The 13,419-nt window shown below is 38.2% G+C and overlaps 1 protein-coding gene across 1 annotated transcript; it reads right to left on the reverse strand.

The window, feature by feature from the left end:
* Positions 1-863: 863 nt before the first annotated feature.
* LOC134822439 (uncharacterized) lies at positions 864-2,033 on the reverse strand. Its single transcript, XM_063833527.1, has one exon. It carries the CDS (start codon positions 2,022-2,024, stop codon positions 879-881), a length of 1,146 nt encoding a protein of 381 aa, XP_063689597.1. The 5' UTR covers positions 2,025-2,033; the 3' UTR covers positions 864-878.
* Between the last annotated feature and the right edge of the window lie 11,386 nt (positions 2,034-13,419).

Raw genomic sequence — 13,419 nt, forward strand, 5'->3', positions numbered from 1 at the left:
AATTTGAATAATAGTGACGACTTGACAGACTTAAGGTATTTAGCCTCGAACCGCCAATTGTGGAGAAATTTATTTTGAATTTGTTTAGTTCGATAATTTCAGTTTTAAGTTCATTTTTTTTGCATAATTTTTGATTTTGATAATTTCAGTTTTAAGTTCCATTTTTTGCATTTATAGTAAGTTTTCAGTTCTATAAGTCTTTTAAATAGACTTATCAGGTCTTTAGGATGTTCTTAGTAACTACTTTGGATTTGTGTAAAGTTTGATAATAAATAATAGTCGTCTGAATCGACGTGCAGTTGTGCCATGTCAATTGTCAGGCTGATAACGCTAAGACAATGAGATTATATAGTTTGCTGATCAATTTCGATCAATAGAAATAAAATAAAATGGTTTTTACCCATTTATTGCAAGTACATTTAGCAACAATCGTTAAAATGACAAAATAGATGGGAAAAAAATCATGTAAGACTCAGAAATAAAAAAATCCACTCCAAAAGCCCAAAACTGTCTAACTACGGTCCAATAAATCTTGAACAGAGGGTTTTGGGCAATGCACTCGGGATTTAAATCCTCTGTGATGCCTTTGCAATTTGCATGCCCAATGCCTTTGGCATGTACGTCTCACATCCCTAGATACGAGAACCCCCCTTTAGGAAGAACTCTCGTCCCTTATGTGATATACGAGTCGAGCGGTCAAATCTTAAAGATCATGTTTATTTCTTAATGCACAGCTATGATGTACAGAGATGACGTGTGATCAACTCTACCCTGTATCTTGCCCATTTCTAGGTCAGTTAAATTATACTGATGGATCTCATTACTAATTATACGTCACTAATTAGGGACCCCTAATAATGGGGGCATGGAAGTCGGCCTTACCTGTGAACAATCCCGGGTCCAGATTCGTCATACTCCTCCTTGAAGATGCACATCTCCTGGAAGGTGGACATAGAAGCAAGGATAGATCCTCCAATCCAGACGGAGTGTTTTCTATCTAGAGGAGCAGTGACCTTGATCTTCATGGTGGGTGGAGCCAGGGCGGTGATTTCCTTCTCCATCCTGTCAGCGATTCCTGGGAACATGGTGCTTCCTCCGGAGAGGACAATGTTGGCGTACAAATCCTTCCTGATGTCAACATCGCACTTCATGATAGATTTGTAGCAAGTCACGTCTATACCGTCAGACTCAATACTGAGCACTGAAGGCTGGAAGAGGGCCTCTGGGCACCTGAATCGAGTGTTTCCAATAGTGATGACATTTCCGTCAGGAAGTTCGTAGGACTTCCTGAGAGAACTGGAGCTGGCAGCAGTCTGCGTCTCCTGCTCAAAGTCCATGGCGACGTAGCAAAGCTTCTCCTTCACATCAATGACGATTTCCCTCTCAGCGGTGGTGGTAAAAGCATAACCTCTCTCGGTCAGGATCTTCATGAGATATTCGGTAAGATCACGTCCAGCAAGATTAATACGGAGGATGGCGTGGGGGAGGGCATAACCTTCATAGATAGGGACTGTGTGAGAGACACCATATCCAGAATCCAGGACGACACCAGTGCTTCGGCCAGAAGCGTACAGGGACAGGACAGCCTGGAGAGCGACGTACATGGCGGGTGTGTTGAAGGTCTCAAACATGATCTGGGTCATCTTCTCTCTGTTGGCTTTGGGGTTCATGGGAGCTTCAGTCAGCAGGATGGGGTGGTCCTCTGGGGCAACTCTCAGCTCGTTGTTGAAGGTGTGATGCCAGATCTTCTCCATATCATCCCAGTTGGTGACAATTCCATGCTCGATGGGGCACCTCAGCCTGAGGATACCTCTCTTGCTCTGGGCTTCGTCTCCGACGTAGGAGTCTTTTTGTGCCATGCCAACCATGACACCTTGATGTTTGGGTCGTCCAACAATAGAAGGAAAGACAGCTCGGGGAGCGTCATCTCCGGCAAAGCCAGCCTTTACCATACCAGACCCATTGTCCACGACCAGGGCAGCTACATCCTGAGAATCCTCAATGGATGAGGATTCCTCATCCATGGTTAGATAAACGTTAGATAAAGATCAACAAGAGGAATTGAAGTTGGTGTGTTTGCAATAAAATGTGCTTCTCTCCTCTGCTCTTCTGTTTATATAGCAGCATTACCTCGTGAGATCACCTGACCAGTCAGCCTTCTCTCCTAATGGCTCTCCTAATGTCACATGGTCACAACTGCTTGCAATCCCAGTGAAAGATACATTTTATGCACTTTTACATGTAAGACGTACATGTAAGTTCAAATAAGTCAGTCATGTAAACACGGATATATCTGTGTTGTGGCACATGACACCCACATGACCGCTGCTCGCTCTCACATTGGATACAAGCACGATCACGTGATATTCCTGCACAAACATTCACGAAGAAGTATCCCCTAGTTGTTTGAGTGGCATCACACACATCTCTTGTACGACGAAACAGGTTCCACTTCCTCTATTCCACTCGGTTTAATTATAACTGCATCTCGGCTGATGCTGTCAAATCCTTACATCTACCTAACTAATTAACGATAAATGTGAATATAAATCAGGTAATATGTCCAAAAATTGCTATGTAGGCTCCTGAGGACTGCTCAGTCCTGTATATTCAACCTAAAAAGCAAAACTGTACGTAAAAACATGTTGCAAAAATACAAGCCAGTGCAAAGTCATCTCGAAACAATCAATTCGTTTCAAAAATATTTAAAACTCAGTTACCCCTTAGCTGCAGTCTTATCTTTACAATGAATTTTACCAGAACTTATGAAAAACACTTTGTTCTTCTCCTATAGCTTCTGCCGCTCTATTGTTCATTTTGTTGACTATAAGTCTCTTTGGATCTGACGTTTTTCAGGAAATCGATCTGGACAGACGGAAACAGTTCCAAACTTCTCTGTTATCCGCAGATTCTTGTTGCTGGGAACTAAACAAGCTGATCAACAACAATTGAGCTTGATACTTTCACTTTGACGGGCGGGAACTGCATTGTCCTGATATTTCTTAGATTTCCTGCCATTTCTGCACACTTCAAAGAATATCTTCGGTTTCTGTCCAGTATTTGCAAAACTTCGCTAACTGTGTCAATAAGTTCGCTATCGCTATCTTAAGGGGACATACACCAAAAGCTTTTATGCCGTGACCCTGTTGTTAACTTCATATTAAGAAAGTATATTTAAAAACAATAAGATTTGATACATTAAAAATTATTTTTTCCTTTTCACCCTTTTGAAAAAAGGCAATAGTGAAAGGTTACGAATGGAGGTTTTTGCAGAAAAACGTGGATTTTGGAGAACGAGATAGGTGGGTTTAAATATGTCGTGTGTCCTTCCTTCCGTTCGTTACCATGCAACGAAAAAATTGGGCGCGCGCGAGGATTGCTTGCGGAGATGTGATGTTCATATATGTATAGTTAGCCTGTGATCTATGAATGCGCGGCGCGACTGTGTTTTAATGTATATGATGCATGTAATGTATAATATTACTATTAGGTAATACGCCCAATTTGTACGTGGCACGCGTAGTGTATTAGTAAAACAAATTTTTTTTAGTAAAACAAATTTTATTTTATACCCACAATCAATTCATATTTAGTTCAAATATTTAAAGTCAAAATAACCATTTCACATAAGTGGTTATATTATAATAAAATAATTTGTGATAAATTAATAAATTAATTTACACTCAAAAATGAACAAAATATACACAATTTTTACCTAGTGCAACACTGGTTCAGCGCGCGGCTGATCGAAAAAGTTTGATTTGATTTACTAACTACAGTGTACAGCGTACATGAAAAAATTACTTACTGAATCTTTTAATACTAGACACATTTTAATTCAGATGTTGTTCAATGAGTTAGCCACAAAAATGTTCAAATTATGTAGGAGGGTAAAGGACACAATTGCTAGTAGTGCTTCTTTGTGCCCGTTGACTACAATGAACATTTTGCGGAGTTTCTCCAGACGGCTTTTATCGGAGTGCGTGTTATTTACTTGGTTATGCACAAGCCAGGCCAACATTTTGTTTTTGTGTCAGCCGTGCTACCAGGTTGCAGAGTATTATAAACACTGAACAATTATACACTATACAAATTTGCTAATACAATATCATGCAGAGTCCGATCTAGCTGCAAACGTCAGACACCACAGTTCAGCCGCCAAGTACCGTTTAAGTGAACACCGAAACACGAGGTTTAGGTGTCATTTTGTAAATCACTTTATGGATGGATAATTATTATTATTATAATATTGATGTGTACACGAGTATAGTTTACCTTTGCTGATAATTTCTTGAATTACAGATACAAGTTAAGTTCTACGGCAATTGAACTGAATTTCAAGTGTTTCCCGTATTTGAAATTGATGCATAATTTATCAATATTATTATCATGAAGATTGAAGTGAGCTGATTGGAGCTTATACTTAAATTTATAGTAAATGTGAAATGGAAATCTAGCGTCCGCCAAAACGAAACAACGGGCGCAATTCTTGTTGAGAGTACGCACATTCGAAAAAAAAAATATTTTCTTTTTCCAAAGTTTTGGAAATTTTGAGAAGTCTGTCACTGTAATACCGATATTTAACTATTTGGAAGTTGAAGATTTGCTGTGATATCTCGTTTAATGTTGCTCTAGTCTAGTCAGAAGGAGACATTGACTTTTATTTACTATTAAATAGGCTACGTACGTATAATGACGTTTAAATAACTTAAACGATAAACATTCAGATAGTTTGAACTCATCTCTGTATCGTACAGAATTACACTATATATTTAGAACTTTTTCATTTGTCTAACTAAACTTCAATGCAATTGTAAAAGGTTTAAACTAGTCCTAGGATAGAATTTTCGCTCTGTATCGTACAGAATTAAAGGCCTCTTTGACAAATAATGCAAGCCTAGGGGAGCAATGGTGAGAAAATAGTGAGAAATAGTGAATGATTCTTATGGTGAATGGTGATTGGTGAATCGGGTTTCCAAATTGTAAAACTGCACAATTTTTCACCATTGGAAACCCCCGGGGAGCCGGTTTGAAAAACTTACTATAATTTCTACACAATAGCTAGAAAGTTAGATGCCTTATAGTGGAACAGTTTGCCAGAGCTTGCTCCCGGTTCTATGAAGGTTTCTGATATGTCATGCCCTGTGAGAGCTATTATCAACAATGCTCTCTAGTAGTTAGTATAAGCGGGATAAAATGGTATATTTTATGTCATTTCAATTCTTCTCATCTCATGTAATCATGTTTCTTTCTGATTATCCTCCCAATTCCATTGTGTTGATGCTCGTGATTTCCCCCGTTGATTTCATTTTATACGCTCATATTTGGCTGGCTAAAATGATAATTTAACAAAATTAAGCTAATTTAAACTCTTCACAGGTCAAGACACAATTTTATCACAGCAGTTTGTGCAGCATATCAAAAAACTGTGAAAACTGCAACATGGACACAAACATCGCAACTGACCTGGCTAACCGATCCGTAACCGAAATTTCTCACGACGATATCAAAATGGCGGCAACAATTCTTATGGTAGTGATAGCGATATTCGGGACAATTACAATTACAAACACTTTGTCTCTATCGCACTTCATCAGTAAAATCAGAGCAAATAGGTTAACGAGAAACTCGGACAATCCCACTACAAAATTGTTTGCAGTTTTGAACACATGTGATCTATTCGTCTGTGTGTTTGTGCCATCTTCCTTCAGAGCCTGTATAAGACCATCGGTGTTAGCATCTGGTTACTTAACTTGTTTACTTGCAGCTGTGAGGACGATACATTTGATATTCCCCCTTCACATTATAAATTGGACGGCGGTTAAGGGGGGGGGGGGGGGGGGGGGGTTCACCCTGATTTTTTGTGAAACTTGGTTTCGAGATAGCAGTTGACCAACAAACTAGGACCGGTGACCGAACTTTTGAGGGGGTCCCGGACCCCAACCGCCAAACGATGTCCGCGGGGCAGCCACGCCCATATTTGGTCCAAATCAGGCCCAATTTAGCTAAATACCCGGAACATGCCCAAAAACCAGAATTGAGGTGCTCTACTTGTAGCTAGTGGTCCCTTGAACTCGTATAAGAATTTTCATCAAGATTGGACAAAAAATGACTGAGTTATGAGCCAAAAACCATATGACCATATTTGGGCATACGCACAAAATTTGATCGATTTTGGCCCATAAATTAGTCAAATATCAATATTTTTGAATGAAACCAACTTTATATGGAAGGTAAATCTATACTACACATTCTCTATGATTATCAGCTCAATATCTACCTAACTGTGGATTCTGTGTTCAAATAATCGCAAAAAATGAGCAAAATTGCCTATATCTCAGTTCGCGATATTTGCAAAACTGACTTCGCTCAAAACAATAGAACTCAATAGGGTTTCAATATTTTTTCATGAAATTTTCAGAATCAACGTAGAATTGTCTCATGACCTTACGTTTTGGGACAGAATTTTGAGTTAGGCCTTTAAAAAAATTTGGCGGCCAAATTCCAAAATTTGCGGTGCTAAATAGTGAGAAATAGTGAATGATTCTTATGGTGAATGGTGATTGGTGAATCGGGTTTCCAAACTGTAAAACTGCACAATTTTTCACCATTGGAAACCCCCGGGGAGCCGGTTTGGAAAACTTACTATAATTTCTACACAATAGCTAGAAAGTTAGATGCCTTATAGTGGAACAGTTTGCCAGAGCTTGCTCCCCGTTTCTATGAAGGTTTCTAATATGTCATGCCCTGTGAGAGCTATTATCAACAATGCTCTCTATTAGTTAGTATAAGCGGGATAAAATGGTATATTTTATGTCATTTCAATCCATCTCATCTCATGTAATCATGTTTCTTTCTGATTATCCTCCCAATTCCATTGTGTTGATGCTCGTGATTTCCCCCGTTGATTTCATTTTATACGCTCATATTTGGCTGGCTAAAATGATAATTTAACAAAATTAAGCTAATTTAAACTCTTCACAGGTCAAGACACAATTTTATCACAGCAGTTTGTGCAGCATATCAAAAAACTGTGAAAACTGCAACATGGACACAAACATCGCAACTGACCTGGCTAATCGATCCGTAACCGAATATTCTCGCGACGATATCAAAATGGCGGCAACAATTCTTATGGTAGTGATAGCGATATTCGGGACAATTACAAACACTTTGTCTCTATCGCACTTCATCAGTAAAATCAGAGCAAATAGGTTAACGAGAAACTCGGACAATCCCACTACAAAATTGTTTGCAGTTTTGAACACATGTGATCTATTCGTCTGTGTGTTTGTGCCATCTTTCTTCAGAGCCTGTATAAGACCATCGGTGTTAGCATCTGGTTACTTAACTTGTTTACTTGCAGCTGTGAGGACAATACATTTGATATTCCCCCTTCACATTATAAATTGGACGGCGGTTAAATTCTCATCTGGAATTTATACTGTAATCATTGCCTTGACAACAGTAATTATACAATTCGAATTATTTGGCCTTGGATATTCCTTAGATGATATGCAAATACGTATACTAGCTGGTTTTTTTTGTGATTATGGTTTTACTGAACGTTATCACCTTGGAAAAGCTATGTCTTTCAAAATCGTCACAAACAGAGAAATGGAAGAGAAAAGCTGCAGTTACAGTGGGTATTTTATCAGTAATCTACTGTGTCTGCAATGTCGGTTTTCTGATCCTTAAAAGTGGGGAAAAGGATTTTCATGGAGCTCTCCGCAAATGAAAGGACAAATGACAGGACTGGATTGGATATCTGAGTTCATCCTTATTCCTCTTAATTCTGCCTGCAACCCAGCAGGGACAAAAGGATTTCGCGATTATTTAGGCCAAAAATCGCGATACCGCGAAATTTAACAGGCTATACATTAAACTATACATAAAATTTGTCGCAAATAATGGGAAAAATCGCGGTTCCGTACATGCCGCGATTTCTTTTTGTCCCTGCAACCCAGTGGTCTATCTTACCAGGAAGAAGGAGATGAGATTACACGTTAAAACCTTGTGGGGCAAATTCGTGGGATGTTTGTGCAGAGAGGAAAGAGAAAACAATGTACAACTGTGAACCTACCCCTCTATACTACGATTACTGCAGAAATATGATGAATACTATATGTTATGTTATTCGACAGTTTATACATGCAAAAATAATTAGCATTCTCAATTCGAATCGTACCGAACTATTCTTCACGGTTTTTGAACCACTGACTTAGAGCTGATGAACTTATCTTTTGGATTTATAGATTTAAGATTTGGTTATTTTATTTTCAAAGGTTTTTCCAAATGTACATACATTCTCAAGAGCTTTTAACTAGATAATTCTTGGTTTTCTGCTATTTATCTCTGAGTATTTTACTAATATATTTCGATAGAAGAGCATTTCAATTAGAAAATGGTAACCTTTTTAAAAAGTTTGAAGTTGAAGATTTGCTGTGCTATTTCGTTGAATGTTACTCTAGTCATGTTACTCTTTTATTTACTATTCAATAGGCTACGTACTGATCGTAGCCTATTGAATAATGAATACCTTATCGGACCTTATTTGGACGGACATTACTTGAACGCTGGAGGCCCTAGCGTTCATCTTAATGTCCGTTCAAATAAAGTCCGTTCAATTAATGTCCGTCCAAGTTAAAGTCCGTTGAAATTTTTTCAAAATTTTTTCCATTTTAAACTTTTTGTCCAGAATATGACAACTATGAGAACTTTATTGTGCCGTAAATTAACGACGGAAAGGTTCTCCTTGGTCTGCCGAAGGCACAGAAAACTCTACTAGTATATGATGTTTTCAAGGGTCACTTGGCGGAAAAAGTCAACGAAATTATGGCACTCAACAACATAGTTCATGAGCTAGTCTCCGCCAACATGACAAACTTGTTCCAGCCTCTAGATATTACGGTAAATCGTGTTGCCAAGGACATTGTCTGACGTTGTTATAGTTCATATTACTGAGGGGAGGTAATGAAACAGTGCTAGGAAAGCTCCACGTGATGTTAAGGTTGACCTAAAGTTGTCTAAGATAAAACCACTCCACGCCGAATGGCTTGTAAAAGTTAAAGGACCAGTTAACTGAAAAAAAAGTTATCCTCATATTTTGACAGATTGTGACAAATAGCAAACTAAGCAACGAGTCGAAATTCCTAAATCTCTAACTGCTCTCTAACGCGTGTAATTAGCGTTTGTATTATTTTGGCGATGACGTCATAAAGTCCCTTGCGCGCACAGAGTAGCTCGTGAGACTGTATTTTACAGGTAGAAAATGGACATAATACAATGTTTCTCCCCCAAATAACTCGAAAAGTAAGTATTTTAGGGTACATGTTGCTTCATAAGTTGTATATAAACATGGCCATTCTGCACAATTTGCACTGATTCAAAAATCTGTAGGGCCTTCATAGCCCAATTTACGAGATGCCCATATTTTAGCATGATTTCTGGAACCGAAAATCAGTTTTTCGCCAATAACAGAAAAAGTAAGCACTTTAAGGCATATGTTTGTTCGTAAGTCATATATTAATATGCTAATTGCGGTTCTTTTGCACCCTGTCTAAAGACTCTATCACGATCCTATCGAAAATGGGCTCAGCACCACGCCCAAAATGGTTTTTGGCAAATTTCTCGAAAAGTAAGGATTTTAGGCCATGTGTTGCTCAGTAACTCCTATATAAACATGCATATGCCACTTCGTTTAAGCCTATTTAGAAGTCTCTACGACCTTCAGAAGCAAGGGGTCGGTTACGTTATTGGGTCAATATGGGCGTGGCCCTCCTGGGTTTTCTCCACGGTCAAAAAATGTCTCCAAACGAAAATCGTTTATTCATACCTTCAGGAAGGTCTGTGCAAAGTTTCGTGAGTATTTGAACATTTGCAGGTTCATTTCCATAAATGTCCATAAATGACTGGACTACACAACTTTAGAGTTAACTTTAGAGAAACTCATAGTGTATTGGCTATGCCCCGCTTACTAGTTTAGCTCTTTCTAGTCCCCTGCTACACGGCATGTAAACAGGGATTGGCTAGTTAGAGGCGGTCCGTGTAGGCCTTACACTGTGCTTTCAGCAATACTCATAAGTCATTTATCTCAAATTAAGCTGTTAGTGTCCATGATCAACCTGTGGCGACAATGTTTTACGTGAAATGTAAAAATCAGGAGTAATATAAAAAGTGTATTTTTAGATTAAAGTGCTAGCTCATAGTTTTAGAAATAGAATTGTATATAGATTAACGTTGGTCGTTTAGCCATCTAACAATCGATCGTGCCGTAATATATGGCCAGAGAATAATAAGGTCTTGGAAATTCTATAGTTGTTCAGTGGGTCGATTGACTGAACACGTTTGCACTTGGTATTTAAACTTACCAGTAGTTTATTTATGTTATGTACCGATGATAATGCAATTAGGATAACAACTAGGTAAGCCGTAAGTCTAATTCAAAACACACCGCACACCGTACACACCAATCAGTATTACTATTTGGTAGACCGGGTATTTTGGCGGGAATTCTGTTCCCACGGCACTGTTCTGATAGAAGCTACTTCTACTAATGGTCCCAGAGGAACGGCCGTAAAGTAGCCAGACTTCTTGTCTCCTGTACTGGCTGACACATGCGGATTAAAGTTAGAAATTTCGCTATGACATGAATATAATTGCTCTCGGAATTGAACAAACTCCTACTTATCTAGATCCTTTCTAAATTCGTTATAGTTTCATGGACTGGGGAAAAATAATCGGTACAGTCTCCTGCTTGTGTAATTAAGCAATGAAAACAATCCAAAATTATCACATTATATGACATAAGTTGTAATAGCAGAAACTTTTTAACCTTACATTCACCCGCCACTGTTCAAGAAATTATGTCACTGTTTAAAATCATGACGTGAGCACTGTACATCCAATCAGCTATTCCTTTAGTTAGGATGATAGCCAAAACTATAAGGATTTTGGAGAACTAGGGTAATAGTCATAATTCTAAAATTTGAGTGAGTTACACGTGTTTTATTGACGATGATAAACATTTGCAATGTATTACGCTATGCAAGCGCGCACTGAGGGACTTTATGACGTCACGAGGCCACAGCTTATTATTGCAATAACACGCGTTACACGTACGCTAGAGAATTGGTTCTTTCGGCGATACGATTCTTTACCAGTTTGTCACAGCTGATTTAAATCTTAGCCAAATTGGAGACTACAAATTTTTCAGTTAACTGGTCCTTTAACACTGAAATGCAGGACCGGGGTAGTTTGATAAAAAAGGTTTCCATAAAGCTAGAAATCACTGATGCTTGTTTAAGCATGGACTATTTCATGCACGAAAACTCATTTGATGAAGATGATATGTGATATTAGACACTGATCATGTACACATGTTTTAACATTTTTACTGCTTAATGACTGCTTTTCTTACTTACTCTATAAAAAATGGATTTAAAAATCATTTGCTGAAATTTAAAAAACGTCAAAAAATTGAAAAAAATTCGGATTTTTGATGGTTTTGAATGCCTTCGAGCGTTCATATTAATGTCCGTTCATAATTATGTCCGTTTATGTAATGTCCGTCCAAATAAGGTCCGATAAGGTATACACAATTAATTCGCATCGCAAGTATTGTTTGATCAAACAATGTTTCCGCTTACTTGATACAACACGTGATGTTCAGTAAATCGATTATAATTCTGTTTTCGATTATATTTAATGTGTTTTTTCAAGTATGTGTGGCTGTGATAGTATTTTCTTATTTTAGTTTTTTTTCTGATTCCCAGAGTTTAACTTATTTCGATATTTCCTGTTCATGATTCTAAATTGATAACTAAATCTAAGTAAAAGGTGTAATGACGAAAACAAAGACACCCACAAGATTGTTCACAGCATTGGACGTGTAGCTTCACTAGAACTGAAGAAGAACTGTGGTCATCTTCTTCAACAACACTTTTTACTATACTTTTCAGTGTTTCCGAGCTGACGAGCTGCCCAAATAAACTTTTGATTTTAATCGTTTACCATGATAATGGGTGAAACTATAATTTTTTGATAACTGTCTGATAACGTCCAACTATAAGTATACAGTATACCCGAATTGATTGGGAATAATAATATGACGCTTATTTACCTGGAAATGACCAGCGCTTAACGGCTCTCAAGTGAATAACCATACACATCACTATATTATTATAGCACTGAGTACTACATACTAGAGGTGTATCACATAGCAAGACATGACGTCACGAGTGATCATTTAATATGATACCTTACAAGACATATTTATAACGTACGAAATGTGGCGGTTTTCCGAAAATTTCGCCATATTTTCGGACCGCCAAAATTTCGGTCGTCGTAATAGAATCCGTCGCATTATCTTTTAGCTTATTTCAATGACTGTGCCTTCACTGCTTTATTTTGTTTCTAAAAAGTAATATCAAGTAAAATAAACAAATAAATTCTGGCATCTTGGGACAAATTATCACCACACCAATGACGAATTGAATGTCAAGCAATACAGTTTAAATTTGCATTAAAATACATGTATGTGCTAACATGAAAGTCTTACAGTCTTAATACAGACTAAGTTTGAACATGATTTTACCGAATTTCAGAAATTTCCTTACTGCTTACTGTCACAAAAAATGATGAAAAATACCCTTATTTTCTGTGACGTCCGAAATGTGACGGTTTTTGTTCAATTTCGCCATATTTTCGGACCGCCAAAATTTCGGTCGTCGCAAATTGGTCCGCCACAAAAAAGTCTTGTAAGGTACAGTGAAATCACGCTCTACCGCGGATTTTGGGGTAAAGGAAACATTCGCGGTATATCAGGGTCCGCGGTAAATTTAGGGTTTCATGGTTATTTATTTGATGCATGTTAACTGTTACGCCGTATTATATTTGGGGAAAGGAAATAGCCACGGTAATACTAATAGTCGGGGTTTGCGGTAAATTGGCGCGCGGTATATTATATTTATATGGCCGGTATTACTGTATCTCGGAATCTGAATGACAGTATTTATTATTAATAAGTTCCAGCTCCACTTCCACTACTATAAGTATAACAGCTACAACCACTGCAACTATGTTCAGTGAAGATGCAGTCAGAGGAATATTTAAATACTCACTCTTCATCGACCCGAAGCCTGAGATGTTTGAAGAAGAACGACTGGTGCTGTGGCCGACTGTTACCCTCAACGGATCCTTGTTAACAATCACACAGACACACAATAACATAAACCCGCCACGCAAAGGGTTTATATAACAAATCATCCCGCGCTAGCGGGATGATCTGATAAACACATACGAGTGCGCGCAGCGCACGAGTTTTGTGTTAATATGTAATCCCGAAGCGCCAGCTGAGGGATTACATTTATTTAGCCCTGAGCGTGAAGCGTTTATGGATTATAATTATCTCCGGCGATT

This window comes from Bolinopsis microptera, chromosome 10 (genome assembly GCF_026151205.1).
Source record: "Bolinopsis microptera isolate Bmic1 chromosome 10, MBARI_Bmic_1.0, whole genome shotgun sequence".
In the NCBI taxonomy this organism is placed as follows: domain Eukaryota; kingdom Metazoa; phylum Ctenophora; class Tentaculata; order Lobata; family Bolinopsidae; genus Bolinopsis; species Bolinopsis microptera.